Raw genomic sequence first — 26619 nt, 5'->3', positions numbered from 1 at the left:
TCAAAACTCCAGACATCCAGAGGCCCCCAGAACACAAGAGACCAAGGAAGACCAACAGAGGGGCAGCCGCGCCACTGTCCCAGAAAGAGCTGAGGAGAGTCCCAGATGAGGGCTCACTCAGCAGCCGCGGAGCAGAAGCCAGGGGGAGTTGCAGTGACGCGCTCGTGAGCTCCGCCGGCAGCCAGCTGTGCCTGAGTGACCGAGCCCCAGGCCGAGAGGCCGGGGGCACCCCACCTCCGAAGTGGCCCGAGCGAGCCCCAGGCTCCAGGCCCCGATAAGCGGCCGCCAAGGAGTGAGCCGGTGTGTACCTGGACGCCCATCCCCGGACACAAAGAACCACCAACACACCGATGTCTGAGGGGGTCCGCCACTGGCAGGGGAAGTGGTGGTAGGGGGAGATAGGCCTCCAAACCTTGGAGGGCCTGAGATGTCCCCAGAGAGGTGGCGCCTGACACCCAACCTGACATATAGACACAGAAATACAGGCACACACAGATACAAACATCCATTCCCACCCTCATGCTCTCATATGCACTTACTCCACACTCAACCAACATGGAGACAGACATAAAGAGACGTTGTACACACGATCACACTCCCCAAGCGTACTCTACAAACCGGGTCTAGGTGCCCCCGCCCCTGGAGGGGGGAACTGCACCCAGACCCAGGTGGTGTTTCCCTTTTCCCTGCGGTGGGGGGAGGCAGACCGCCCCGACTCCGCAGCAGCAGGAAGGCTCCACACTCCAGACCGCAGTCGGACGGCCAACTCCTCCTCCTAGCCCCCCTGCTCCAGCAGGTCGCAGAGAACGGGGGTGAGAGAAGACTCCAAACCTCCCTCCACCCGCTCATTGTAGTGTTGATGCATGTGTGTTCTAAGGTGCATTTAAAACCCAGGAGGGCTTGGAGCTACCTGCCAGAGAGCAGCAGGTAAGCACATGGTCCCTCCTGCTAGCCCTCAATGTCTACGTGTATTTAAAATTGAGAGGTGGGCAACGATGCCAGGGGTGGGGTGTACACCCTGATGGTACTTTGGACTCCGTGTATCGTGCCCACCCCCAAGATCCTATATGTATGTGTAATGAGAGTGTGAATAATGTGAATGTCTAAGTTGTGGGATAAAATGGAGGCAGAGGCAGCCAGAAGGGGACAGAGGGGGGGGGGGGGGGGGGGGGGTAGCCTCCTCTGCACCCTGGTGACATACCCCTACTCCAAGGCCCTGCATGTGTGGGTGGTTGTGGTGGAGCGGGAAGAGGGAGGCAGCTGGAGATGGGGAGGGAAGGAAGGGAGGGGCAAGTGACCCCAGGGGTCACTTGCCTGTGTGCTGTCATGATCTATGTTAACATGACAGCACACAGATTTGTGGCTGCACATCAATGATGTGAATCACCCGTTCCACCACATCCCAAAGGTGCTCTGTGGGATTGAGATCTGTTGACTGTGGACGTCCTTTGCGTACAGTAAGGTCATTATTATGTCTAAGAAACCAATTTGAGATTAACTGAGTTTTGTGGCATTGGACATGGTCAGCAACAATACTCATGTAGGCCGTGACGTTTCATTGATGCTCAGTTGGTGGCCAAAGAGAGCCAAGAAATCACTACCACATTTATGCACATTTCTGACCCTACCATCCAAATGTTGCAGCAGAAATCAAGACTCATTAAATTAAACCAGACTGAAGAAGTCACTTGGGTGAGTGACGAAACGTTTCTCCCACTGAAAACGTTACGTCCAGACGAACAGAAACCTTTGGAAACCAGGCAATGTATTTCTAGTCTTCTATTTTTGTGAGACTGTGTGAAAAGTAGCCCCAGTTTCCTGTTCTTAGCTAACAGGAGCGACACACAGTGTGGTCTTCTGCTGTTGTAGCCCATCTGCATACCTCAGTTGTAACAAGTGGCTATGTGAGTTACTTTTGCCTTCTCATAAGCTCGAAGCAGTCAGGCCAATCTCTTTTCATTTCTGACATTAATGCATTTTCACCCAGGTAAAATGCGTGAGCTTAGAGCCTAAATTACCAGACTTTTGCCCATTTTCCTAGAAATGTTTTCTCTTCCTCAGAGAAATATAAACAGGAAATGGGTACACTCGCCCACTAGCTTTGGTCCAGCTCAAAATTGGAACAGCACTAATCAAAAATCTCCAAAGCAGCAGGTTATTGGAAGCTGTTATTGTTTCTGAGATTTTTTATACAATAAAGAAGATTAAAAGTCAGATATTAAAACACAGGAAAGAAGTAGCATCCATTAAAGCTGGTCGATTGAGCATTTATGCCACAGGCTCTGTTAGTGATTGGTGTAACATATGTTTTGTTTTTTATTATTATTATTATTATTGAAGTTCCTGCCTTCACAACACTTAATTCATTATTTTGCCTAATGCTTTCCTGCCCATGCAGGATTAGGATTATCATTGATTAAATGTAAAAAATTAAATTAAATTAAAGTTGTGAAAAACAGACATTAGAGTCCAAAGTGGTGTCTTTAAGTGCTTAATGTAATTTATCAGCAGTCTTCAGTACAGTCGATTTATTATCAGACACAACAAACTTCGAAATTATTAAGACAATTTCACATTCCCTTTTAAAAAGTGATTAACAGATTCAACTAATGTTATCGCTCTAAAGCACTACAAATGTTGATCAGGGTAAATAAAACACTAGGGCTGCACAGTGAGGGCAGCTAAGCTTTAATCTTAACTTGAGGTTTTCATTGCTGTTAGACATGAGCATCCATCACTGTTAAAAAGGATATGACATAAATCAGTGTGTTATAAACTCTGTTCTAACCACAAATGAAGCTCTGACACAAGGAATGAAAAATAAAAACAGGTGGCCTCGCAGGAGAAAGCTGTTTTATTTATTTTTACAGTGACAGTGAGCATGTACAAGCTAACAATCATTCACTCTCAAGTCCTAACATCCACACTCAAACAGCTGTTTATGGGCAATGAGACACTCAGCCAGTGAAATGTGTTATACATGCACCACCTAGTGGACCAACATGTCCTCACTACAGCTGCTGCAAAGTGTTCAGGGCCACCTTAAAGCCAATTTCTAAATTAGTTTTACTGGCATTTACACACACACAAAGGTCAGTGATGCATCAAGAAGAGAAAAAGTGTCTATTTTCTACCTAAAAGAAAATAAATTGTTGAGAGCATGTTACACGGGCACGTCTTCTTGACAGCTTTTTTCTCTGCTTTCTCTTCTTAAAAAGAATAGAGGCAGTGAACATGAAACCACATAAAATCCTAAATCCATCCCCTGTAAGGGTAGCGAACATGGCAACTACTCAGTAGATGAAGCCATCAAGTTAACCTGATCAATTTCCCCAAAGAGATCAAAATATAGCAAACTGTTATTACATTTCTGCTTATTAACAGGTCAGCATGTAAACCTTTGGTGTGCAGACCAACAGTCAAAGTTAATGCTGACATTTGGTGCAGTGATCTGAAAGCCTTTTTTGTAACAGAAGTCAGAATCCAAATGTTTTGTGTCCACCTCAATTTACGTGTTTTTATCCTTCCTTACGAAACCTGAGCTATCAGCGTCTATATACAGTCCAAACTTTCTATTTTTCACATATTTTGATTGTGAACAGGCTTGTCACAGCTGCTCAAGCAAAAGCATCCATTTAAGGTCTTCCTTCCCACAAAAACCCAAGTACACAAGATTTCTGATTTTACTTCCACTGCACAATTTCGATGCTCATTATGCAATAATACTTCTTTTTGCTCTTTATATCCCAAAATGAAATTTTAACATTGCAAAGAATGCACACAAGCACTTCCGGGATGGGATATGATGACAAAGTAACTCAAACATCATGATTACAAACACACATTTGTAACGATCCAAAACTAACGCATCACAAATTATGGAGCAGGTGGCAAGTGTTAGGAGGCTGTCCACAAACCTCCAGATCAGCAGCTTTAGATGTTTTTATGTTGCTCACATTCATATCAGAATCTTTAAAACATGCAAAACATCTCAACAACTCCCAGCTTGATTCCCTTGGGTCACGTGTCACGTGTACCTATGAATGCACCCAGAAGGTTATTGATCAGGATAGCTTGCAGGTGTGAAAATGTATTTGCTGATCTATTGATTACTGGCATGTGTGTTCAGCAAACCCGGCTGCAATAAATAAAAGAATACACATAATTGTTTGTGACTTGGAGAACGAACCCAAGCAGCTGCAATTGCACACAGCCAAGCTGCAGGCCTCTTTAAATGTTACAAGTCTTAGATTCTCTCCAGCTGGACAGAGCTGCTGTTCCTCCTGGATGGAGAGTTGCACGGAGACTCAGGTAGGAAGCAGCTGTGTTTATTTTCAAGAGTCTACTTGGTGGCGGATTCCCCATCAGGCCTCATGCTGAAGGGCTCCAGGCGTTCACTCTCAGGCAGCATGTTGTTGAGGCGCTCCATCAGCGGCACCGTCTGGTCGATTCCCATCTGGATGCGTCTCAGGATCATGGACATCTCGTTGACCTTCTGGATCTGCTCGGCGTACTTGGCATACCGTTTCTGGCGTTCCTGCATTATACTGAACAAGGTTTCCACCGACATGTCCATCTGCAGAAAAACAGATAAGATAAGATAACCTTTATTAGTCCCACACGTGGGAAATTTGTTTTGTCACAGCAGGAAGTGGACAGTGCAAAAGTTATGAGGCAAAAATTAGAATACAATAAGAATAAATACAGTACACAACTGTACAGAATAGAATAAAATAAAATACTATATACAGTAGAATAAAATAAAATAAATATACAATAAGATAAAAATAGAATACAAATACAAATACTATATACAACTGAGTAAAAATAATAATATAAATAATAATAATATAAATAATAATAATATAAAAATAATAATATAGAGTAAACAGAGGTGAAAAAAACCAAAATGTCCTTTTAATTTGATTATTTATTTATATTCTTTTCATTTTTCTTCTACGATATGTAACAATTTTAGATTGATAAGGAGGCCCAATTTTATTTTAATGCACAGACTTGTACATGTTTATTGTTTTTGTGAGCAGCTGTGTGCTTGCACTGAATTGTGGTTCAGCATTACTGTTTATCTATTCATTAAGAACATTCCACTGTGTCTTTAGTTAAAGGAGGTAATAAAGAAAGCACAGAGGCTCCTTTCCCGAGTATTTAGGGAATCTGTCCAGCTCTTAATACAGCTGCCCTGTGGACATTTGAGTCACTTCTCTCAGTTAGGAAACTTTCTAAGTAAAACAGACTATTCCCACCCATAACTGAGTTAATGGAGATTATATGGCTATAGGTCAAATCTGCAGAATGGCCTCATTCTCCTCACCTGGTCTTCTCCCTGACCTTTTCTTAGTGCTTTCTGTTTTACACCCTCCACACCTACCATTTAGCAAGTGCACACCCTGCAGACTTGTTCCATCTAACTGTATATTGTATATTTAATTGGGATATTTTGAGTTTATTTAAACATGTTTGTGGTCTTTGTGAGTGGCTCCATAGTGTAGTGGTTTACACATGCACCCAACAAGCAAGAGATAAACGGCTCAGTCCTGGGAGGAGACGGAAATCCCTTTGGTGCTGCGTCACAAAGAGATTCTGGAGTAAAAATCTGCCCTTGTAGAGAGAGCAGCCAGCCTGTGACAACAGCCAGCAGTGCTTATGGTACTGGTACAAAATATGTTTACATCCCATGTAGTTAATATAGTTATTTAAGGACTTAAAAACAGTCTTACCTCTTTGATCCTCTTTACAAGAGCATTCTGGTCGAAAGCCACAGCCTCAGCACACTGGTGTAGGTGGTCCTGGTACCGGATGCAGAGCTGCAGAACCTGAGCGGTGTCCAACCTTTCAAGACACACACTGCTGGGTGACGTCTGGCCGCTCAGCACTCCTGTGGAGAGAAAAGCCAAAAAATGACTTACTTGAACATGCAGGAACACGGTAACACTTGACAACAGTGTAACACTTGGTAATTACAGTAATTAGCAATGCACAGGATGTGACAGAGCTTTGCAGGCTGCTATTTCAGGAGTGTGCCTACACAGGAACTTTGGTTATCAGCCTTCTAACACAGTGCTAATAGGTTGCAGCGGCATTCAGCTCCACTACACAGAATTTTAAAATGAACTGATTGGAATCAAGATGAAAACTCAGCACATGTGAAAACTGAAAAGAAGGATGCCAGACAAAACATCTGAAGAGAGTAATGAAGGCGTACCTCAGGTGATCACAGAAATCCAAACACTGTTACACTGCCTTTACAGCTAATGTTGCAGTGCGAAGTTATTTAGTTTTCTATTTTTCAATCAAGCAAAAAATAAATAACTAAATAAAAACTGTGGTCACTATGCAGTCTATGTATTTCAGCTAACGTGTACATTGCACCAAATTGGATTTGCTGCCACTTGATAAATGTAAAAATACAACATAGGTCATATATTGTGCTACGGATGCATTTAAATGCATATTCTGTTATTTACATCAATTATTTCCAGGACCCAGTGCACCAGCGTAGGGTCTGACAGTGAGTCCAAGGATTTTATTCCGATACCCAATGGGAGTGAGGTTGCTGTCACATGCACTCGGAGTGTACCTGCTCTCATCTTTTCACAGATGAGAGCAGGTACACTACGAGATGGACCTGCCAATTCGGGTATTTAATGGCCAACGGTGCCAAGCAGTAAGCACAGGGCCCGCTAGAACATGCTGGGCCCTCAGGCTACCATCATGAAGTATGTTTCGCATTGTTTTTTCAGAGACATTCACATCAGTGGCCTGCTGGAGGTTATTTTGCAGCTCTGGCAGTAATGATTGGTTATGGACCTTCTACAACCCTGTCCAGTTCTCCTAGAGTAAGAGTCTGTCTCCCGGAATCTCCTCCATGCTCTTGAGACTGTGCTGGGAAACACAGCAAACCCTCTGGCAAAGGCACGTATTGACGAACCAACGTGGAGGAGTTGGACCACCTGTGCAACCTCTATATCTATCTATATATCTTTAAGAGAGAGAAATTGTAACAAATATCAAATCAAATCACTTTTATTGTCACATCACATGTGCAGGTACATTGGTACAGCACATGTGAGTGAAATTCTTGTGTGCGAGCTTCACAAGCAACAGAGTTGTGCAAAAAACAATAATGTAAACAAGCAAAATACAAGAATGGCTACATCTGAAACTAATAAATATATGTACAATATATAATAGTATATGCATTTCTGGATGTGTATACTAAATATTTTTCTACGTGTGTGTGTGTGTGTGTGTGTGTGTGTGTGTGTGTGTGTGTGTGTGTGTGTACACATATTTTACAAATTAAATAGAGTAAACAATAAATAAAATATATAAAAATATTCAGAGTTGAGACATGTATCAAATATATCATTATAGTTCTTTAAACATACTTTGGGTCACCAAAAAGAACTAGATTAACTACAAAGGGGGCAGGGATAGCTCAGTAGGTAGAGTGGTGGCCCTATGATCAGAAGGTCGGGGGTTCGACTCCACTGAACAGCTACCCTGAGGTACCCCTGAGCAAGGTACCGTCCCTACACACTGCTCCCTGGGCGCTGCACTGGCGGCTGCCCGCTGCTTCACTGGGTGAATGGGTTAAATGCAGAGGAACTATTTCCCTATGGGGACTAACACGCACACTTTACTTTACACTTTACACATGTAGTAAAATTAAGGTAATTATAAACATACCATGTATTTACCAATATAAGTTAAGATATAAGAAACACAGAAATCACTTTTTTGGCACAACATCAGTCCTTGTAAATAGGAATGCAAAGATCTGGTACTGTATTTTTATTTCATTTAATTGAAATCAGTCCAAAACTGACTTGGGTATGGGACATGAGTCAATCTTGCCCTGTGTTTACTCCACCATGCAGCAGCACACCGGGTGGTATACTGCTTGTTTTAAACTCTGGCCATATTTAATATGAGCACCCGCCACTAAAACCCTATACCCAGATCCTCTTTTACAGTCTCTTAAAGTGCCAAACAAAAATCCGTGACAGCACTCCGGAGACTTAAACGTTACCTTTCAAAAGCGGCTGAAATGTAGGTATCTCCTGAAGCTTGATGACATCTGGGTCGTTGTGGATATTTCGCATTGACTGAGTCCCCTGAGCCACAACCACAATATCATCCATCTTTGCCTTCTGTTTTGCTGGAGATGGCACCACTGCAACGACAGAAATGTAATGAAAACCAAATCTGAAGCACAGCACATGTGGAATATGTGTAACTTTTAAAAAGCTCAGTACCCACACAATTTGACAGCAGGACTTTCATTATTATATGTATACTACTAGTAGTGGTGCTACTACTGGAGGGTGAACGCAAATAGGATTTGTAATACCGATGACTGTTGGTGGAGGTGGCTTGACATATAATCCTAACCTCAGCTCGGTTTACTTTTCATTAAAACTAACCTTAACAGAGAAAACCACCACGGCAGACAGCCTTACCTGATGAGCTGTAATCGGAATGTTTGTGCTCCGCATCTCCGCTCTGTTCCGCTCCCATGGTGCTGACGTTAGGTTAGCAAACTAGCAGTTAGCTTCAGTTAACGTTTTCAAAAACTGGAGTTTCCTGCTAAAAACCAGTTTGTGCAGAGTTCATACGGTCTACAAACGGACCAAGTATGTAGGACCAGAGGAAGTAAAAGGGCTGTGGGCTCACCGGTTTAGGCTAGCTACTAATTGCCAGCTAGGATGTGTTACAAACGGGGTTACCGGAAGCTCGTTTGATAAATGAATCCCGAGCAAATGTTTTTCAATGTAGCGATTTAGCTCTGAATAATTAAGAAATATCTGCATGACAGCACAACAAAAATGCCTGTGAGCAGACTTCAATTCGAAACGAGGATACACTTCCGTAAATAGTGATCACGGGGTCTGCTTCTTAGCTGTAAAGTGCTCAATATTACCGCCCCCTACTGGTGGCCAGGTCGCATATACAGCCTTATTGTACGTATATTTATGTCTAAGGCTCTGCGTAAACAAGACTGTATCTCAACAAAAAATGTCAGTGGAGCCCCTACAAAGTGCTATTTTTTATTTCAAGTTATTTATTTTGTAGTTTACTGTGAATACTTTCAGATGCAAACAGCCATCACAGAAATAACTCAGCTACTCAGCTACAACCTTTACTTCCACCTCACTATTATTAAGATCTTTTTATAACCAGGTCTCATTGCTTTTCAAGCTATGCAGTATGGAGTCTTTAACACTTTGCTACTTTTTAATATCTACAGTAAATTGTATCTTAATGTTGAATCAGCAAGAATTTCAGTGAATCACAAAAATATAAAACACATTGCTGTGTTCTCAATTATATGGTAGCTGTGTGCATCCTAAATTCAATTTAGCACTAAAATTATGTTATGACTGTATCTATCCTGTGCATACATAATAAGTTATTTGCATATTAATGCGACAGATGGTCAGGAGGTTGATATCACAGTATCTTCTACACTACATCTTATTAGCACAAATAATTTGTCTGCAGTAGACAAAATATCTGTCATGATCCTGGGTCTTTTGACCCAGCGTTTTAAGTTTTGAGTTTATTTTGTTCATTAGGTTATCTAAGTTCATTTGTTATTAGATTCCCCTTGTGTATCCAACCCCGTTAAGTCTCCCTTGTCCTTCATGTGCTTCATGTCTGTGTTTCTTATGTTGTCATGTTTGCGTTTCATTATGTTTCCCATTTTATTTTGAAAGAGGTCCTGTGTTCCTGCATTTTGTTTTACTCTTCCCCTGTGGCGTTATGTTCATGTTGTATCTACTGTGCCTTTCTGTTCCATGTTTCAGGTCCTTATGTTCTGTCTCCCCAGTCTGTTAAGTTTACATATCTTGAGTTCCGTCAGTGTGTTTCCTGTTTTACTTTCACAGTCTGTCCTATGTTAATGTTTCTAGTTTTGCTTCCCTTGCCTCGTCCTGCCTAATTACTCTCAGCTGTGCTCTCCTCCTGTGGCTCATTCCCCCTCGTTATCCCTCAGTGTATTTAAGTCCCATGTTTCTCTTTGTCAGTGTTGTGTCCTCCCTCATAGCTGTGTGATTTTTCCCTGTGGCTCATTGTGCTTTCGTTAGTTTAGTTTAGTATTGTTTTTCGTGTCCCACGCCAGCAATAAAGCTGTGTTTTTTGAGTTTACTTTTTGTCTCTGTGAGTTTGCGTTTGGGTAATATCACCTTATGCACCTTCATGGGCTCTGTAATTTGTACATGGCAAATAATATAAAACAACGATATTATGCTTTTATCATAACTCAATCCACAATGGTACTGGGTAATGGGTAGTAAAGCAGAATTTGTTGCATTTAAATGGGAAACACTTTTTAAAAAAGGCTGAAAATATAACAGCAACACATCACACTTATTAAACTTGGTGGATTTAATGAACAGAGCATTTTCCAACTTCAGTGGTAACATTTACACCAATAACTTCAAAGTGCCTAATGGGAGAACAAGCACATAAACACAGTCCTTCAAAGGCTGTAATGTGTGGTTGCTACATTTTATATGAAGGGTTTTTTCTTCTTCTTTCATTTTTCACCTCAGTTAAAAACTTTGCTTTGTAAGCAAATTAAAACACACAACCTTCTCATAAACATAACTTGAGGTCAAAATTTATCTGAAAAAAAAATATTCAGTGAATTGCAATTACTTTAAAGAACAAGAACGACTCTAAAACAGTCAAACATAAAGCTCATCATTTGATATCCAAGATAACTCCACTGCCTGCACATTTAGTCTGGACAGTTCCTCTGTGTAGTCAAAATAGAAGAACACTAAGAAACAACCACATCCATTAAACAATGCAACAGGCCACTAGACAAGAAGAAAACATAATGGCTTCATGCAGCTGATTCCTGTAAAGCTCAATCCTGCCTTTTGTCGGAGCTGGTCTCTTTGTCAGTCTGTTTCCCATTGTCATCTTCAACCAGAGGATAGGGACGCAGGTCTAGGGTCAGAACGCAGCTGAACATGCATTCATCAAACTGCCAAACACAAAAGAATAATGACTCTATTGCCTGGCATTGTAGGAATTTAAACTTCTTCACTAATTTTCATAATTAATGAAAGCTATGTTACATCTGAATAGACGCCCAGCAGAGCGTCTGCCTTGGAGAAAAATTCCTCCTTGAGAGAGATGATGATGATCTGCATGTTCTCCCTGGACTCCTCTCTGATGAAACTGGTCACCTGGAGACAGTGAATATTTGCACTTGATATATCGCCCACAAAAGTTTCCTTTCAGAATGCAGTAGGCAAAATGTATTTGGTAAATATACAAAAATAATATAATCTGAATAATAATACATGGTTCTCCTGCTGCAGTGCATCCCTTTCTATTAGAAGCCCCCAATCCAATCCCCCAATCCAACACCAGCTTATGTCACTGCTTCTTACAACTAAGAATAAGTTATTAGCATAATTATGTCCCATCCACAGTGCAGGTCAAACAGTTCTGCATTAAGGTGCTTCTGTGCCAAACTGAATAGTCCTTTAAATCTAGTCTTCAGTCTGACAGGCTACTATTCAAAGAGTACCAGTAGTGTGTATCTGTGGGTCAAGTTCCGTACCCACAACCACAATCATGGAGAAGATTGGTGACACTTTTTCCTGAGGTTGATCAATGGATATAATCAATATATTAATAGTTTCCAGCCAACTCCAAATCACGCCTAAACATGTAATATACACACTGGTCCACCGTGTCGATTTCACGTCTTGAAAGGCAAAGCGTGAAATAGACACGGTGGACTGGTGTGTCTATTACACGTTTTGCCGGGATACTGGGTTGTCCCAGTGGTGGATATTAATAGTGAATGTTTATGCAGCTTGACTCTTACCTTTCCAATGTTAGTGTTGTCCAGGGCTGCATCCACCTCATCCAAGATTAAGAAAGGAGCAGGCCGGAAGCTGAGAGAAGGAAACAGAACAGACACAGTATACTGGGAACGTGGGTCAGGAATATGGCATCACTTTGTGTCAGTCAACATAATCAAATACTGATCACTAGGGCTGCTCAAAAACCATAATCACATTATTTTGGTCAATAGTAGTTTATTATTTAACATGATTATTCTGCAGCTTAACAAGCGACATACATTTATTAAAATAAAAAAACAGGGTTTTCTTTGACCTTAAACTATAATTCACTGAAAAGAATACATTTAATATATGTAACACATTTTTCATGTATTCTACCATGGGGTGACTTCAGTGTTACCTGTGTATGGCGAATATGAAAGCAAGGGCTGCGATGGCTTTTTCTCCACCAGACAGGTTGTCCATGGACATGAAGCGTTTCCCTGGTGCTACACAGTTGTAGTTGATGCCACCCAAGTACGGCTCTTCTGGATTTTCTGCACTCAAAATGGCCTGGAGCACAAATCACAGACAGCCTAAATTTTTAATGAGGTTTTATTATTTAAGGTAACAGCTTCTAAAATGCTCAAGTTAACGAAAATTATGTCCAGTTTAGCTTGTGCTGGATCACATATATTCAACTGTACTAAATGCCCTTCATGAGGAAATCAGAGCAGGAGAGAAACTTTGATATATGCCAGTAGATATACAGTGGCTTGCAAAAGTATTCGGCCCTCTTGAACTTTTCCACATTTTGTCACATTACAGCCACAAACATGAATCAATTTTATTGGAATTCCACGTGAAAGACCAACACAAAGTGCTGTACACGTGAGAAGTGGAACGAAAATCATACATGATTCCAAACATTTTTTACAAATGAATAACTGCAAAGTGGGGTGTGCGTAATTATTCAGCCCCCAGAGTCAATACTTTGTAGAACCACCTTTTGCTGCAGTTACAGCTGCCAGTCTTTTAGGGTATGTCTCTGCCAGCTTTGCACAGAGACTGAAATCTTTGCCCATTCTTCTTTGCAAACAGCTCCAGCTCAGTCAGATTAGATGGACAGCGTTTGTGAACAGCAGTTTTCAGATTTTGCCACAGATTCTCGATTGGATTTAGATCTGGACTTTGACTGGGCCATTCTAACACATGGATATGTTTTGTTTTAAACCATTCCCTCGTTGCCCTGGCTTTATGTTTAGGGTCGTTGTCCTGCTGGAAGGTGAACCTCCGCCCCAGTCTCAAGTCTTTTGCAGACTCCAAGAGGTTTTCTTCCAATACTGCCCTGTATTTGGCTCCATCCATCTTCCCATCAACTCTGACCAGCCTCCCTGTCCCTGCTGAAGAGAAGCACCCCCAGAGCATGATGCTGCCACCACCATATTTGACAGTGGGGATGGTGTGTTCAGAGGGATGTGCAGTGTTAGTTTTCCTCCACACATAGCGTTTTGCATTTTGGCCAAAAAGTTCCATTTTGGTCTCATCTGACCAGAGCACCTTCTTCCACATGTTTGCTGTGTCCCCCACGTGGCTTGTGACAAACTGAAAACAGGACTTCTTATGGTTTTCTGTTAACAATGGCTTTCTTCTTGCCACTCTTCCATAAAGGCCAACTTTGTGCAGTGCACGACTAATAGTTGTCCTATGGACAGATTCCCCCACCTGAGCTGTAGATCTCTGCAGCTCGTCCAGAGCCACCATGGGCCTCTTGGCTGCATTTCTGATCAGCGCTCTCCTTGTTCGGCCTGTGAGTTTAGGTGGACGGCCTTGTCTTGGTAGGTTCACAGTTGTGCCATACTCCTTCCATTTCTGAATGATTGCTTGAACAGTGCTCTGTGGGATGTTCAAGGCTTGGGAAATCTTTCTGTAGCCTAAGCCTGCTTTACATTTCTCAATAACTTTATCCCTGACCTGTCTGGTGTCTAAATCCAATCGAGAATCTGTAGCAAGATCTGAAAACTGCTGTTCACAAACACTGTCCATCTAATCTGACTGAGCTGGAGCTGTTTTGCCAAGAAGAATGGGCAAGGATTTCAGTCTCTAAATGTGCAAAGCTGGTAGAGACAAACCCTAAAAGACTGGCAGCTGTAATTGCAGCAAAAGGTGGTTCTACAAAGTATTGACTCTGGGGGCTGAATAATTACGCACACCCCACTTTTCAGTTATTTATTTGTAAAAAATGTTTGGAAACATGTATGATTTTCGTTCCACTTCTCACATGTACAGCACTTTGTGTTGGTCTTTCACGTGGAATTCCAATAAAATTGATTCATGTTTGTGGCTGTAATGTGACAAAATGTGGAAAAGTTCAAGAGGGCCGAATACTTTTGCAAGCCACTGTATTCTTATATATACTGTTTCCTGTATACAGTGCAATGTATAGTAAATCATCACTGAAGACTTATATACAACATAATACATATTCAATATGAATATATACAAAATTCACTGTTTTTGTTCCGCATACGGAGAAGTAATTAAACACATTTTACAAACAAACATTGAAGGAGAAAAGAACAACGAAAATGTAAAAATTGAAGAAAAAACATCAAAGTGAGGTTTGTCTGTCTCACCTGGGCGCTGTTGTTCCTGCAAATTCTTTTATAGACCTGATCGATTATGACAGACACGTGCTCAAAACACTGACTGAAGAGGTGCAGGCGCTGGGATCTGACTTGCTGAAACTCCTGATTACACTTCCTGGCTGCTTTAGTGCTGGCTTCAAAGGCTGAGTGACAGAAAGAGGAAGCTTAATCATCAGTCCAGGTGCTTCACTTAACACACTATAACATGCAAAATGCACCCGTGGGAATAAATGAATTTCAACATGAAAAATCTGTCTGCTTAGACAGAAGCAGTCCTCTGTTCATTAATTAATCAAATAAACAGTTTGAATATCTTATGAAAACAATATAAACGTATAGATAAACTGGTTCTGCTGATTGTAGAAATACACCAATCAGATATCACATTATGAGCACTTGTGTAATATTGTGTTGTTCTCCCTCCTTCTGCATGCAATGTAGCCCTAACCTGTCGAGGAATGAACTCCACTTGACCCCTGAAGTTGTGCAGTTGTATCTGCCACCAAGATGCGACCAAGAATCCTGACACCTTAAGGTTTTCAGCAATCACTGTTCCTTCTTTTGATAAATGCTGACCACTACAGACGGGGAGGTTTGGAAATGCTCTGACCCAGTCGTCTGGCCATCACAATTGCTAAACTCGCTCAAATCTTTACACTTGTCCATTTTCCCTGCTTGTAACACGTCAGCTTTGAGGACAAAATGTTCACTGCTCCCATTAAATAATCAGTTTTATTCAGTTCACCTGTCAGTGGTCATAATGTTATGCCTGATGGGTTTATATTGCACCAGCTGTTTCAGTTTGAGGTGAAAAACTCAACAGATTCATACAAATACCTTCCTTCACTCCCTGTAACTTGTCCTTCACCTCCCTCATTTTGTCCAGTGCTTTCAGGTTAGGGGCAGTGGTGCGCTGCAGCGCTGCCTCTATGGAGGAAACTGACTCCCTCAGGTTCTCCAGGGAGGCCTCTACTTCCTGCTCAGCCTGCAAATTCTGACCATACACAATGGGTGATACTTGCTGGTTCTATAACCAAAGAACACCAATAGAGAATAAGTATGCTGCCCTGTTTTTCACCTTGAGCTCTGTCTCCAGCTCAGAGTAGTCAATGACTAGTCGTGCCTCTCTCTCATAGATGTCCATGGTGGCTGTAGTGCTTTCAGAATCTGTGTCCAGCTGCATAGACCGGACAAATCAATGATCATCTATACCAACACTACAGTACTTTAAACCTTTCTTTCAAATTAAAATTTGAGCTGAATTTGATAAACAGTCCAGGACAGGAATGATCAGTCAAGTCAGAGTAGATACCAAACATCTCTGTGTCCTACCTGCACCTCGCTGATTTCATTCAGGCTCCCTGACAACAGGCTGATGGGCAGGTTCTGGATTTTGCAGGCCAGCAACAAGTTGTGTCTAGTCAAGCGCTTTTGCTCTATAGCCGTCTCTGTTGTCATCACCTCTCGCTGAAGCTTCGCCAAATCCCTATTTGGCAAAATAAAAAGAAATAAAGTCAGAGAACAGAGTCCATGACAAAACATGATACACAAGTCAAGTTTTGACATGGACTTATATGGTAACTCATGGCATTAGGTTGCTTAGGAAGAAGGGAACGTTTTGGGAGTGATGGTGGAGAGAAAACAGCCAATTATAACACATTATTGTTACTGGAAACAAAGCTCAAAGAAACTCATTTCATGTATATTACTGATGGAAAAAATTACTTAAATGCATCAAAAACAGAATATTTTTTTAAATAACAGAAATAAAGGCATATCAGCAACTGTAGTGGGTTAGATGCAACTTTTCTGCTACCTAACAAACGGGAAACCTCACAGCAACACAACAATCAATACAATCAGCAGTGGTGCAAATGGTGACAGTAATAACTGCACAAAATGTCAAAAACAGTGGCACTAGAAGCATTGCAGAGATGTTACCTGTTCATCTCTTGAAGGACTTGAGTTTTTTGATCCAGCTCAGCCTTGGCAGCAGCCACCTCACTTTTCTTAGCTAAAAGCTTGTTCTTGTGCTCAAGTAGCTTATTCTGACCTTCCTCAACCACTGCCAACAACTTTTGCTCTTCCTGGAAGGGAAAACGAGCGCTTGGTTGAAAAATCTGCAAAAATCGAACTTAAGATCCACAAAGGCAACAGCCAGAAATAACCAGAAGTAACCAGCACTGTTGCCTCATAGCCAGAAGGTCCTGATATCAAGTTCACCATCACCCCGGGGCTAATCTGTGTGGAGTTTGCATGTTCTCCCTGTGTTTGCGTAAGTTCTCTCCGGGTACTCTGGCTTTATCCCACAATCCAAAGACATGTAATTAGTGGGGTTAGGTTAATTGGTAACTCTGAATGTTGAGTGTGTAGGGTTGTCTGTTTGTATGTGTAAGCCCTGTGGCAGACTGGTGACCTTTTCAGGGTGTAACCTGCCTCTCGCCCTAAGACAGCTGGGAAACCCCCGCCCCAAGGATAAGAAGGGGAGAATGGGATGGATGGAAAATATATTGCTATGAATGTTTGTCATGTGCTTTATAACAACATAAAAAACTGAGACTTACCTTTCTCTGCTCAGTCATAAATTTCTCTTCCTTACTGATGGTGTCCTCCAGTTTTTGGACCTTCTTTCTCTGTTGCTCAAGCTGTTTTTGTTCATATTCAATGCATGTATTTAAGCGGGCATGTTGACTCTCAAACTCCAGCCTGAGTTGTTTATCATAAAAACCCATTAAAGATTTGGCTTTTAAAGTTCGTCATGTGACACAGAAAATACTGGTGTGTGACTGAAGTACCGTTTCTTATCAAGCTCTGTCTGCTGTTTCAAGCGCTCCTGCTCAAACTGTCTGATGCTGTCCACTCCGATCTCAGCGCAGAAGTCAGAAAACACCAAGTTTTCTATCTAAATACAGAGAATAGAGAGGATCCATACAACATCCGATATGTGAAAGTGTAACCAGCCACAAGACAAACACTGTATTTGGAAACCCACCATTCTAGCAGACCGTTAATAAAGTTACTCACTGAACACTTCAAATTCCATTTTGCTTTTGTAAAAGTCTAAATCACTTTACAGTGTTAAGAATTAAATGGGCCAACATTCATGAAGCCAGCACAAAACACTGCAAAAGTTATAAGTTCTGTCAATTGTTAGGATTTACTGATTAAAAATACTGAAAAACTGAAAATTCAGAGACAAAGAAATTTCTCCAACAATGAATTCACTTGCAACAGAAGTTCAACGGCAAACATTTCAATCTAAGTCATGATATGTTGAGAGCAGCACCTGGTCAAGCTTGTCTCTGATCTCCTTAATCTTTGCCTCTTTTGTCTTCACACTCTCCATCTGCATCTGAATCTGAGAGTCCAGGTTTGCCAATTCACTCTCCAGACAAGAAATGTCCTGAAAACATATGACAGAGTAAATACCAAGAAACTGTAAGCTCAGATGATTTCAACACCTGTGTGAAAAACACTTTTGCGCCCTATTAAGTCTCTAAACTTAGAATGATTGTGGCAGTCCAGAACATTTTATATCAGATCATACCGCTTGGCATTTAGGGATATTTTTCTTCTGAAGGTTTTCCAAGTCATTTTTGGAGTATTTGAGCCGGGTTTGAGCACCCTGAGCCTGTGCAACGATCTGTTTCAGGTCCAGCTCTTTTCTCTTCAGCCTCATCAAATCCTGTTACATAACCAAAACACAACTTGATTCCTGTGCATAAAATACAGTGTGTATAAACCAAAACAACAACAAAAAATACAACAATTTATTATATTTCAGAGTTCTAAATTCCTTTTCTTTGCACTAACACATGCTCACAGATTTCAAACACATAGTGAGAGGAGTGCCTACTTGTTAAGCTGGTAGTTTAGTATATTTATCAGTTCTCCTGGTTGTAATAGAATAATCCTTTATTCCCCCACAAGACAAAATTTGGTTGTATCAGCAACCAAATGTAATATCCCAGTGACTACTGAAATTATCATCTATCTTTAAATATTTAATTGCTCTGTTCTCTGGTTTTCATGTCCCAGTCCTAAAACATCTCTGCATGCTTGAAAAACGTCTGCAAAGGATATCAGAGTAGATTATTATTGCTGTGTTCACAGCTCCTCCAGCTAGCGTTCCCTCAATTAACATGTATTATAAGAATTGAGACATCCTTCAAATAATGGACTGAGACGTCAAAGGGAAGAGGACAAAGGAGGAGGAGAGGAGGCAGAAAACAGAGAATAAGGAGAGCACTTAGTGTGACTCACGCGTAACTCAGTGGTCAGCTGGGTCTTGCGCTCCTTCAGCTGCAACACGTCCTTCTCTTCCCAGCAGCGAGCTTTAGTTCGCAGATTGCTGGAGCCTCCGGAGATTACGCCTGACTTTTCAAACATTGTCCCTTCAAGAGACACTGTCTAGAGTAGACGTGACAGATTAAATTTTTTTATGGTTCCGTCTCAAATTAGTGGATCTCAAAAGAGGAAAGTTTACCTTAAAGCGTTCCTGTCCATCAAAGGCCATACTCCTGGCTTCTTTGACTGTTTCACACACAAGAGTGTTACCACAGACAAACTGCACCACTTTCCTCAGCTGGGTAGCAACTGTGGTAGCAATAACCTGCACAACATCCACCACCATCTTGGCACCAGGCATCTCCCTCAGTCGCTCGTTCAGTGGACTCAGCTGTGCACACAGAAGTGATGTTAGGAACGACAAATTTATACTACTTGGTCTACTTGAACTACACCATTATTTCTCAGGGCCTTTTATAAGGTTTTCCATTTTTAACAAACCCAAAAAGTCAAGCTATGATTTAGAAAGCACAGCTTGATTTTTCCCTTACAATCAAGTTGTCGATGGGAAGAAACGTCTCGCGTCCCCTCCGCTCCTCCTTGATGAAAGTGATACATTCGCAGGCTACTTTCTCTGATGCTACGACGATTGCATTCATGTAGCGGCCAAACACCTTAGTGACAGCCAGCTGGTACTTCTTATGGATAGGGCTGCACAGGTCGGACAGACGGCCATACTGAAACAGCACGTGTCACAAATTAGTTAAGAAAATTGTACAGGCAGTGCTAGTGTTAAGAAGAACAAGGTACGTTAGGTGTTATGTCCCGAACCACAGTTTTGGGGAATTGCTGCAGCCTCACTATTTACTGCTTCTCACCACAGTTTCCGGGTAGAGTCTGCGGAGCTTTTCTAGCAGCTCTTTGTGCTGCAGCTGCCTTTTGTTCTCCTGTTTGTCCAAACAGGCATTCCCCAACTCCTCCATCACCTGATTCAGCTCCTGGTTCACCTCCTTAGTACGCTGGTGGCCCCGCTGCAGCTCTGCACTAAGGCTCTCCTCCTGCTGCCGGTACTCCTCAAGGGATGACCTGAGGCATACAGTGCTTTCAAAACAACATATATATATCTAACGACCAACTATACAACATATATTAACACCTCGCTGAGAGTGAAAAAAAAAAAGAACAAAAACAGCACAACTTCCTTTTAGCGTTTAGTGGTTGAGCTAAACACAACATACTTGCAGGTCTTGGTGTACTCCTCTAGCTTCTCTGCTCTGCATGTCAAATCTTCCAGCTGTGTTTGGTTGTACTTGATAGCGTTCTGTGATGTGAAACAGAGGTAAGCTTAGACTGAACAGCTATTTTATTGATTTAAATATATCAATGCTACAAAAAGAACTGTGTCATAGAAAGTACCTCAACTTCCTTCTTTCTGCGCTCATCAAAGGCTATCTTTACCCAGTCTGCTTTCACCTCCCAGTGAAGCTTCTCTGCCTGCTGGCTGAGGACAGCCCCCTGCTTCAAGGCAAGCTCCTTCAGCTCTTTGTATCGCTCTGACTGTAGCATAAAAAAAAAATAATAATCATAACAGAGTCCCTATATAACTATAACTTTTAAATGTTACTTCACCAGCCGGGCCCACATCCTCATTTTAGGTTTGACAGCATTTTTAGTAGATAAGGGCAGAAGACTTGAACATGAATTGAGGCTGCCGTTTGGGGAAGTGAGTCACCGCCAGTGCTGTACTAATGAGAAGTGAAAGAATTGAAAAAGGGAGGATGGGGCATGAAAACGAGAACAACAGCTTGTAGAGCCGGGGGTCATATATAGATCGAGAACCGGAAGGGGCATGCTGGGAGGTATAGTCCCGCTCCTAAAATTCAGATAATTTATCTCCAGTTATTGTTTCTTTTAAGGCATGGTGTAGTGAAAAGTACCCGACACTTCAAACAAAAATTAGCAGGAATGAAATCTAACAGACCTGATCCATGTCGAGCTCAATGTCTCTTCCACGGGCAGCTCCCTGTTCCTGGACCTGCATCTCATAGTTCCTCCAGGACCTCTTAAGTTGAGAAATCTCCTGCTGATGCTCTCCCAGCTCCTGCTCTTTGGTTGAAAACATCCTCTGACTCTTCTTCAGGGCATCACGGAGATCCTCAGCCTTCTTTACGTGATGAGACGTGTTCACTTTCGCTTTTATGTATTGGGACCGAGACTGGGACAGGATTTGCTCCTGTGTGCTGTGTGAAAGAATGTTTCCAGTTTACTTAATTTAATAACAGATTTTTAATTATATCTGATTTGATTTGGATTAAAAAGGTGTCACCAGTGGCTTTCCTGTAAATGAAAACAAAATTAGTGAAATGAAAATATAATGCATCCATTTATAGACCTTCAAATTTGAAGCCATATACGAAAACTAACACACCAGATCTCTTTGTCAATGTGTTGCTGCTCTCTTGTGAGCCGTCCGTGTTCTTTCTTTTGAGTTTTGACTGTCTGCTCCCCAATCAGCAGTTTACTGTTCATTGCAGCTGCAGCCTCCTGTCTCTTCTTCAGGGTGTCACTAAGAGCACTGATCCCCTGCTCATTATGGTAGAGCTCAGCGAGGCTCAGCTGCAGGCGGCTTTGGTGAAGTTCATCCAACAGTGCCTGGTATTTCTGTGCCTGGAAATATGAGCAAAGATGAATAACGGCAACTCACTGTCATTCTGACGCAAAGGCCCGCGGAACATCACTAACCCTCTCATATATCGGATCGAAAAAACTGTTTATTGGCAACTATTCTCAGAAACATGGAGGTAGAGATTCTATCAACCATACCTGACTGTATTCATGGGGCCAGAGCAGGCTGGGTAAGGTTAAATGTGGATTTGGTAAGACTGTAGGGCCGTTCGATATATCGATATATATCGGTTGACGATATGAAAACGTCTATCGTTTCATTTTATGCTATCGTTTGTTTCGTGGTGTCGCAAAATAAACCGTTTACAGCAACATTTTTTCATCGTTTTGATGGTCACTGTAGAATTTCTTAAACTTCTATCTTTCTCTTATATTTAATATAACCACACTACGGAAGGACAAGCGACTGTTTTTATGCGTTGTCGTTGTTTATTTTCCACATAAACCTTTCACAATAAAGCTGATGATCCTTTTGAGATTTTTCAAAATAAATTGAATCACATGAAATAGTATGTAGAGTGTTTACAGACGAGAAGCTAAAAAGAACCGTCAGGTGCTAAAAAAAATAAACCTTAGAACAGGCTTTTCCCCGCAGCACACCGTGTAATACGTACTCACAAAGAAAATTGCGGCCGTTTCAACTTATTTAACACTCGACTCCAGGTACACAACGCCCAGCTGAAAACACTTCACGCAAGTCAAGTTGCCCGAGATTCACAGAATTTACAGAAGATGTAACATTTTTGTGATATATATTGTTGTTGGGACGATAAATGTCTTATATCGGGATATGAGATTTTGGTCATATCACACAGCACTACAAGACTGTAATTCACATTGGGAGTGATGACACACTGCATCAATCCAAGGTCACTAAAATTAGTCGGTGTGTAATTCTGCTAAATCATTGCCATACTCTGTAGTTTTCTCTAGTGACATCTTGAGCTCTATGCTCTCCTTATAACTGCCTTCTGAGTGGTGTCTAAATATGGGCTTCATGGATAATTGGAGAAATTTTGGGTAAAACCTGGTCATGTTAAATGGAGTGATTCAACAATTAGCTTTACTCCTCATTGTAATGTTGGCTTGGTAATGGTGACTATGAAGATGTTTCCAACGCAAATGAATTCACACAGGTAATACCAGGGAAAACGTGAATTTGCAAGGATGTGAACACCCCATTAGATCTCACAAGTTTAGACTGGGAGAGGAAAACTGTTCTTCAACATCATTTGAGATTTTTGGGGTGTTTGTGTTTGTGACATTATAATCTATCTGCTGTCAGGCACACTTATGCCATTTGTAGGCGCATGTATCTAGAGACTCCACATTTGGGGATGTAGAAGCATGACAGAATAGAGAAAAATAATTTCTTGGTATGATACCTCTATTTTTTCCTGAGACACCTGTTTCCTCTCGACAGTAGCAGATTTCTTCTTGTTAAAGTGAAACTGAGTGTCTTCTTTGGCCTTCAGCAGGGCCTCTTTCTTCTTGTTGTATTCTGCAGCATATTCTTTGGACTGACTGATCGATTCCAGCATCTTGGTTCTCTCCTTTGGGTCCTTCAAAGCTATGGACTCCACTGCCCCCTGGTGAGAAGCAAGCGGAGTACAATCTTTGTAAGACATCTCTTACCAACAGTGCCAGTTAAAAAAAACTCTCACATTTAGTTATTTATTAACAATTAGATGCAAATGGCCTGGTGAGCTTGCTTTTATGCAATGTCTATACATATCTACACATTCAGCATTCAGATAAGGATTCAATCCTTGTCTGAGTGTCACTGTGGATGAACAGCTTGTGCCATTCAGGGTTAGGTTCAAATTTCTACAGTACATGCCAAACAAGCCCATTAAGTATAGCCTAATGATCTTCTGGGTTTATGATGCATGCATCCCCTGTGCAATACTTGGAATGGTTTACAAACAGGGGAAGAAGGTAAGAAGAATCTGAGGGGAAAACATTGTCCAGCACTTGTGCAGTAAATTGCGAAATACAAGAGACAACATCACCACAGATAACTGTTTCTCCAGTGTGCCTCTTCCACAGTGTCTGCTGCAGACACTATTGTGGGGACTCTACAATAGAACGAGGCAGACATCCTTCCTAAGATGAAGGTTTCCGAGTCCAGGGAGGTTTACAGCACAGAGTTTACACTCAAACCTTTGCATGGTCAGCTACATCACCAAGAAAGGAATAGCTGTATGGCTATGAGTCCTCAGCATGATGATCACAACAAAATGGTGGATGAAAATACCAGAAAGAGGAAAAACATAATTTATCACATTCTACAACAAGCCCAAAGGAGGTGTAGATACCAGTGCCTACACCTTTTTCATGGCTCAGCACCCTGAATTAAAGAACGGCATCACCACAGCATGGCAGGCCTTCCTCACTGAGCTCTCAAAGGAGCTTGTCACACCACATATGAGAAGTCAACTGGAAAGTTGCCCCCAACTGCAAACCCCGATCACTGAAGCAATGGGAAGGTGTGGGTGACAAAAGCCACAACTGAGCCACAGAAAAAAAGCAGACCCACTTATGGAAGAGTGTAGGGTCCAGTCTCTCGTGCATCTAAGGATTAATGCAAGGGTTAATGTGACAGTTTACTGTTAGCAATCTTCTATGTTTGAGTAAGTATTTTTAGCGTGTTATATTTGACTGGTTATGTGTTAATTAACTTCTTATTGTTTGTAAATCACTGACCCTAATCCCTGCACCACAAAATATGCCATTATATGGTAAATACAAACACTTTGGGGCATATTTTTCAGTTTGTTGTACAATACTGCAGTCACCACAGCTATAATGTGAAAACTGACAAAAAAAAAACACTACAGCAAACAAATCTGGCAAAGTTAATTTTTTTCATGTTGACTTTCAGTAAATCAGTGAAGTGCAAGGCTCTGGCACTTTACCTGGAACACCAGACAGTTTTGAGCTTTAGTCAAAATGCCAATCTTCTCAAGCTCCTCCACATACTTGGCAAAAGTGACACGTAGGCCATTAATGTGATACTCAGAGGAGTCCCCTGAAAAATACAACAGATATCAAATGAAAATGATTGGATTAAAAACTGTATCCTGAGGTAAAACATGAATCAGCCTTGGGTGCCAAAAACCTGATTACTTCTAAAAATCAAACAAAACACTTAACCTCCATAAATCACACAAGGAAAATTATCAACAGCCACAAATACAATTTTTTTGTATTTTTAGGAAAAAATCGAATCATTCCTGTCTTAATGGTTCTTTAAGTTACATGTGAGAATAAAGTATAAATAATAATAAAATCATATCCAAATTATTGCTCATTATACCAAATTATGAAAAATGTAACCACTGTGAATCACAACTAAAGGAACACTTGGGATAATAAGTATTAGGTAAGATCACTAATCATGCTATGCTGGTGTATAATAGTTATAACTGTGTACTTTGTGTATGCTTATTATCTGATCATTGCCAGTACATGATAATAAAGGTGGTTGCTGCTTTATTAGCATTTTCCATATAAATCTGGCTTCTTTATGAGTCAGCACCCAGCTGTCAGTTTATATTATCTTTTTTTCTTAGATGATTCTCTTATCCTAGATAAATATTGAATGTTATTAATGTGGTAAACTTATATTAAAGGACCATCATTATATATGAAAACATGCATAAACAAATATACACATTATTCGCTATAATTTTAATTTACGTTTTACAGTTGTTATTTTTGGCCTTGCATATGCAATATGTAAGTAAGAAAAAACTTGGCAGAGTCTACTGACCTGTAATGATCCTACAAAAGACCGTCTCTTCCTCTTTATCACTGCAGTACCTCATGGCCACCCTGGCAGTGTTGGAGAGGGGCTTACCAACGTGAGCTCCATGGATCAGGTCTTTCAAGTGCTTGACTCGGAGAGAAGAAACCCGCTCACCCATGACAAAGCTTAGGGCATCCATCACATTAGATTTACCTAGTATGATTTAAAATCATTGACATAAAGTTTTCAATATGAATTTATTTTAAATAACCCAGCTCTGGTAGGACGACCATACAGCTAGCCTGACTTTTTAGGCAAAGTCTGTTAACATAACAGGCGGGATTTAGAGGTTGTTTAACTATTTTCTGTATTCCTTACATGAAAAATATAATTTCTAAGTAGATGATGTAGTTCTTAGGACTACATCATCTACTTAGAAATTGTATCTTTACTTAGCAAACCAAAAAGAAAGAAAGATATACTCCGCAGGCTAGCCGCTAGCTTAACAATTATTTACCATTAGCTAGCTAGCTAGAACACGTCACCAATAAAAACTTTACTTACCTGAGCCATTTGTGCCAATTATGCAATTAAATCGCAAGAATGGCCCAATAATTTGTTTTCCTCTCCATGACTTAAAGTTTTCAATATCTAGTTGTTTTAAATAACCCATCTTTGTAAGTGAACCCTGAAGCTAATCTTAGTGTCTGAGGCCAGGCCCTCTAATGTGGCAGACAGGACGTGGAGAGGCGGGAAACTACTGTCTGCGTTTCCTCACATTAAAAATATAATTTCTAGTTTCTAGTTTTAAACTGAGTCAGCCGCTGATCTGTTGTTGTTTGTTTGTTTTTGTTTTTTTCATTTTGTTTCACATGTACTTATATATGCTTTATTATTACAAAGGGCTACTAAAAGTATGAAAAAAATAAGAGGCAGGTGTGGGGGGAAATTCAAAAGATTTTCTACATTAAAATGCAAAATTTGTGAGGGAAAACTATCAAATGTATAAGGAAAAAATGGCAAATCTTCAAGATGAAAGTTGCAAATTTATAAGAAAAAAGTAGGAAATTTGAAGTAAGGAAAGTTACAAATTTTAGAGTAAAAAATGGCAAGATTTACTAGAAATTTTACAAGACATTTCTAAGAAAATCCTCTCTGGAAAACCACCCAAGCACTTAACACTATAATCCCTATACCATAAGGCTTCAGTTTATCATTTATTGTGGTCCATGTGCCAAACAGCTAAAGATTAATTTTATAATCTGTCAGTTGTTCCTCGCTGTACCAAAAATCCCATTTCAATAGCACGAAGGTGTAACCAGCGAGCATCTGTTCATACTGTAGTAGTTTTTGATACACAATACACAAGAGTTGGGCGTTCGCCTTGTAATCAGAAGGTTGCCGGTTCGAGTCCCGG

At 41.0% G+C, this 26619-nt stretch overlaps 2 protein-coding genes across 2 annotated transcripts; both read right to left on the bottom strand.

Moving 5' to 3' along the window:
• Positions 1 to 2836: 2836 nt before the first annotated feature.
• On the bottom strand, positions 2837 to 8941 carry borcs5 (BLOC-1 related complex subunit 5). Its single transcript, XM_082538383.1, has 4 exons — positions 8484 to 8941; positions 8054 to 8197; positions 5739 to 5896; positions 2837 to 4576 (listed from the first exon to the last, which is right to left on the bottom strand). The coding sequence occupies exons 1-4, from the start codon at positions 8539 to 8541 to the stop codon at positions 4343 to 4345; spliced, it is 594 nt and encodes a 197-aa protein (XP_082394509.1). The 5' UTR covers positions 8542 to 8941; the 3' UTR covers positions 2837 to 4342.
• A 1458-nt stretch (positions 8942 to 10399) lies between these two features.
• smc1b (structural maintenance of chromosomes 1B) lies at positions 10400 to 26087 on the bottom strand. Its single transcript, XM_082542074.1, has 25 exons — positions 25767 to 26087; positions 25227 to 25415; positions 24370 to 24482; positions 22837 to 23040; positions 21195 to 21433; positions 20748 to 21006; positions 20183 to 20323; positions 20005 to 20087; positions 19645 to 19852; positions 19318 to 19503; positions 18966 to 19157; positions 18743 to 18889; positions 18027 to 18164; positions 17766 to 17882; positions 17275 to 17381; positions 17044 to 17185; positions 16421 to 16566; positions 15812 to 15965; positions 15558 to 15656; positions 15317 to 15473; positions 14468 to 14622; positions 12253 to 12404; positions 11873 to 11942; positions 11112 to 11222; positions 10400 to 11017 (listed from the first exon to the last, which is right to left on the bottom strand). Exons 1-25 carry the CDS (start codon positions 25873 to 25875, stop codon positions 10898 to 10900), a joined length of 3738 nt encoding a protein of 1245 aa, XP_082398200.1. The 5' UTR covers positions 25876 to 26087; the 3' UTR covers positions 10400 to 10897.
• Between the last annotated feature and the right edge of the window lie 532 nt (positions 26088 to 26619).

The sequence above is a fragment of the Aulonocara stuartgranti genome (genome assembly GCF_965226115.1).
Source record: "Aulonocara stuartgranti genome assembly, chromosome: 7".
NCBI lineage: Eukaryota > Metazoa > Chordata > Actinopteri > Cichliformes > Cichlidae > Aulonocara > Aulonocara stuartgranti.
The sequence above is the reverse complement of the archived record's forward strand: the minus strand, read 5'-3'. Positions and strand labels throughout refer to the sequence as shown.

What these genes read in the sequence shown, in the direction of transcription:
- borcs5 (XM_082538383.1), bottom strand. Translation starts at nt 8,541, where the DNA reads ATGGGAGCGGAACAGAGCGGAGATGCGGAGCACAAACATTCCGATTAC. An exon ending in TTCCGATTACAGCTCATCAG is followed by an intron (nt 8,198 to 8,483) that starts GTAAGGCTGTCT and finishes CTGTCGTTGCAG; the next exon opens with TGGTGCCATCTCCAGCAAAA. An exon ending in ATTTCAGCCGCTTTTGAAAG is followed by an intron (nt 5,897 to 8,053) that starts GTAACGTTTAAG and finishes TTCTCTCCACAG; the next exon opens with GAGTGCTGAGCGGCCAGACG.
- smc1b (XM_082542074.1), bottom strand. Translation starts at nt 25,875, where the DNA reads ATGGGTTATTTAAAACAACTAGATATTGAAAACTTTAAGTCATGGAGA. An exon ending in TGTCTCAGGAAAAAATAGAG is followed by an intron (nt 21,434 to 22,836) that starts GTATCATACCAA and finishes TCATATTTCCAG; the next exon opens with GCACAGAAATACCAGGCACT. An exon ending in GACTCTACCCGGAAACTGTG is followed by an intron (nt 19,504 to 19,644) that starts GTGAGAAGCAGT and finishes GTGCTGTTTCAG; the next exon opens with TATGGCCGTCTGTCCGACCT.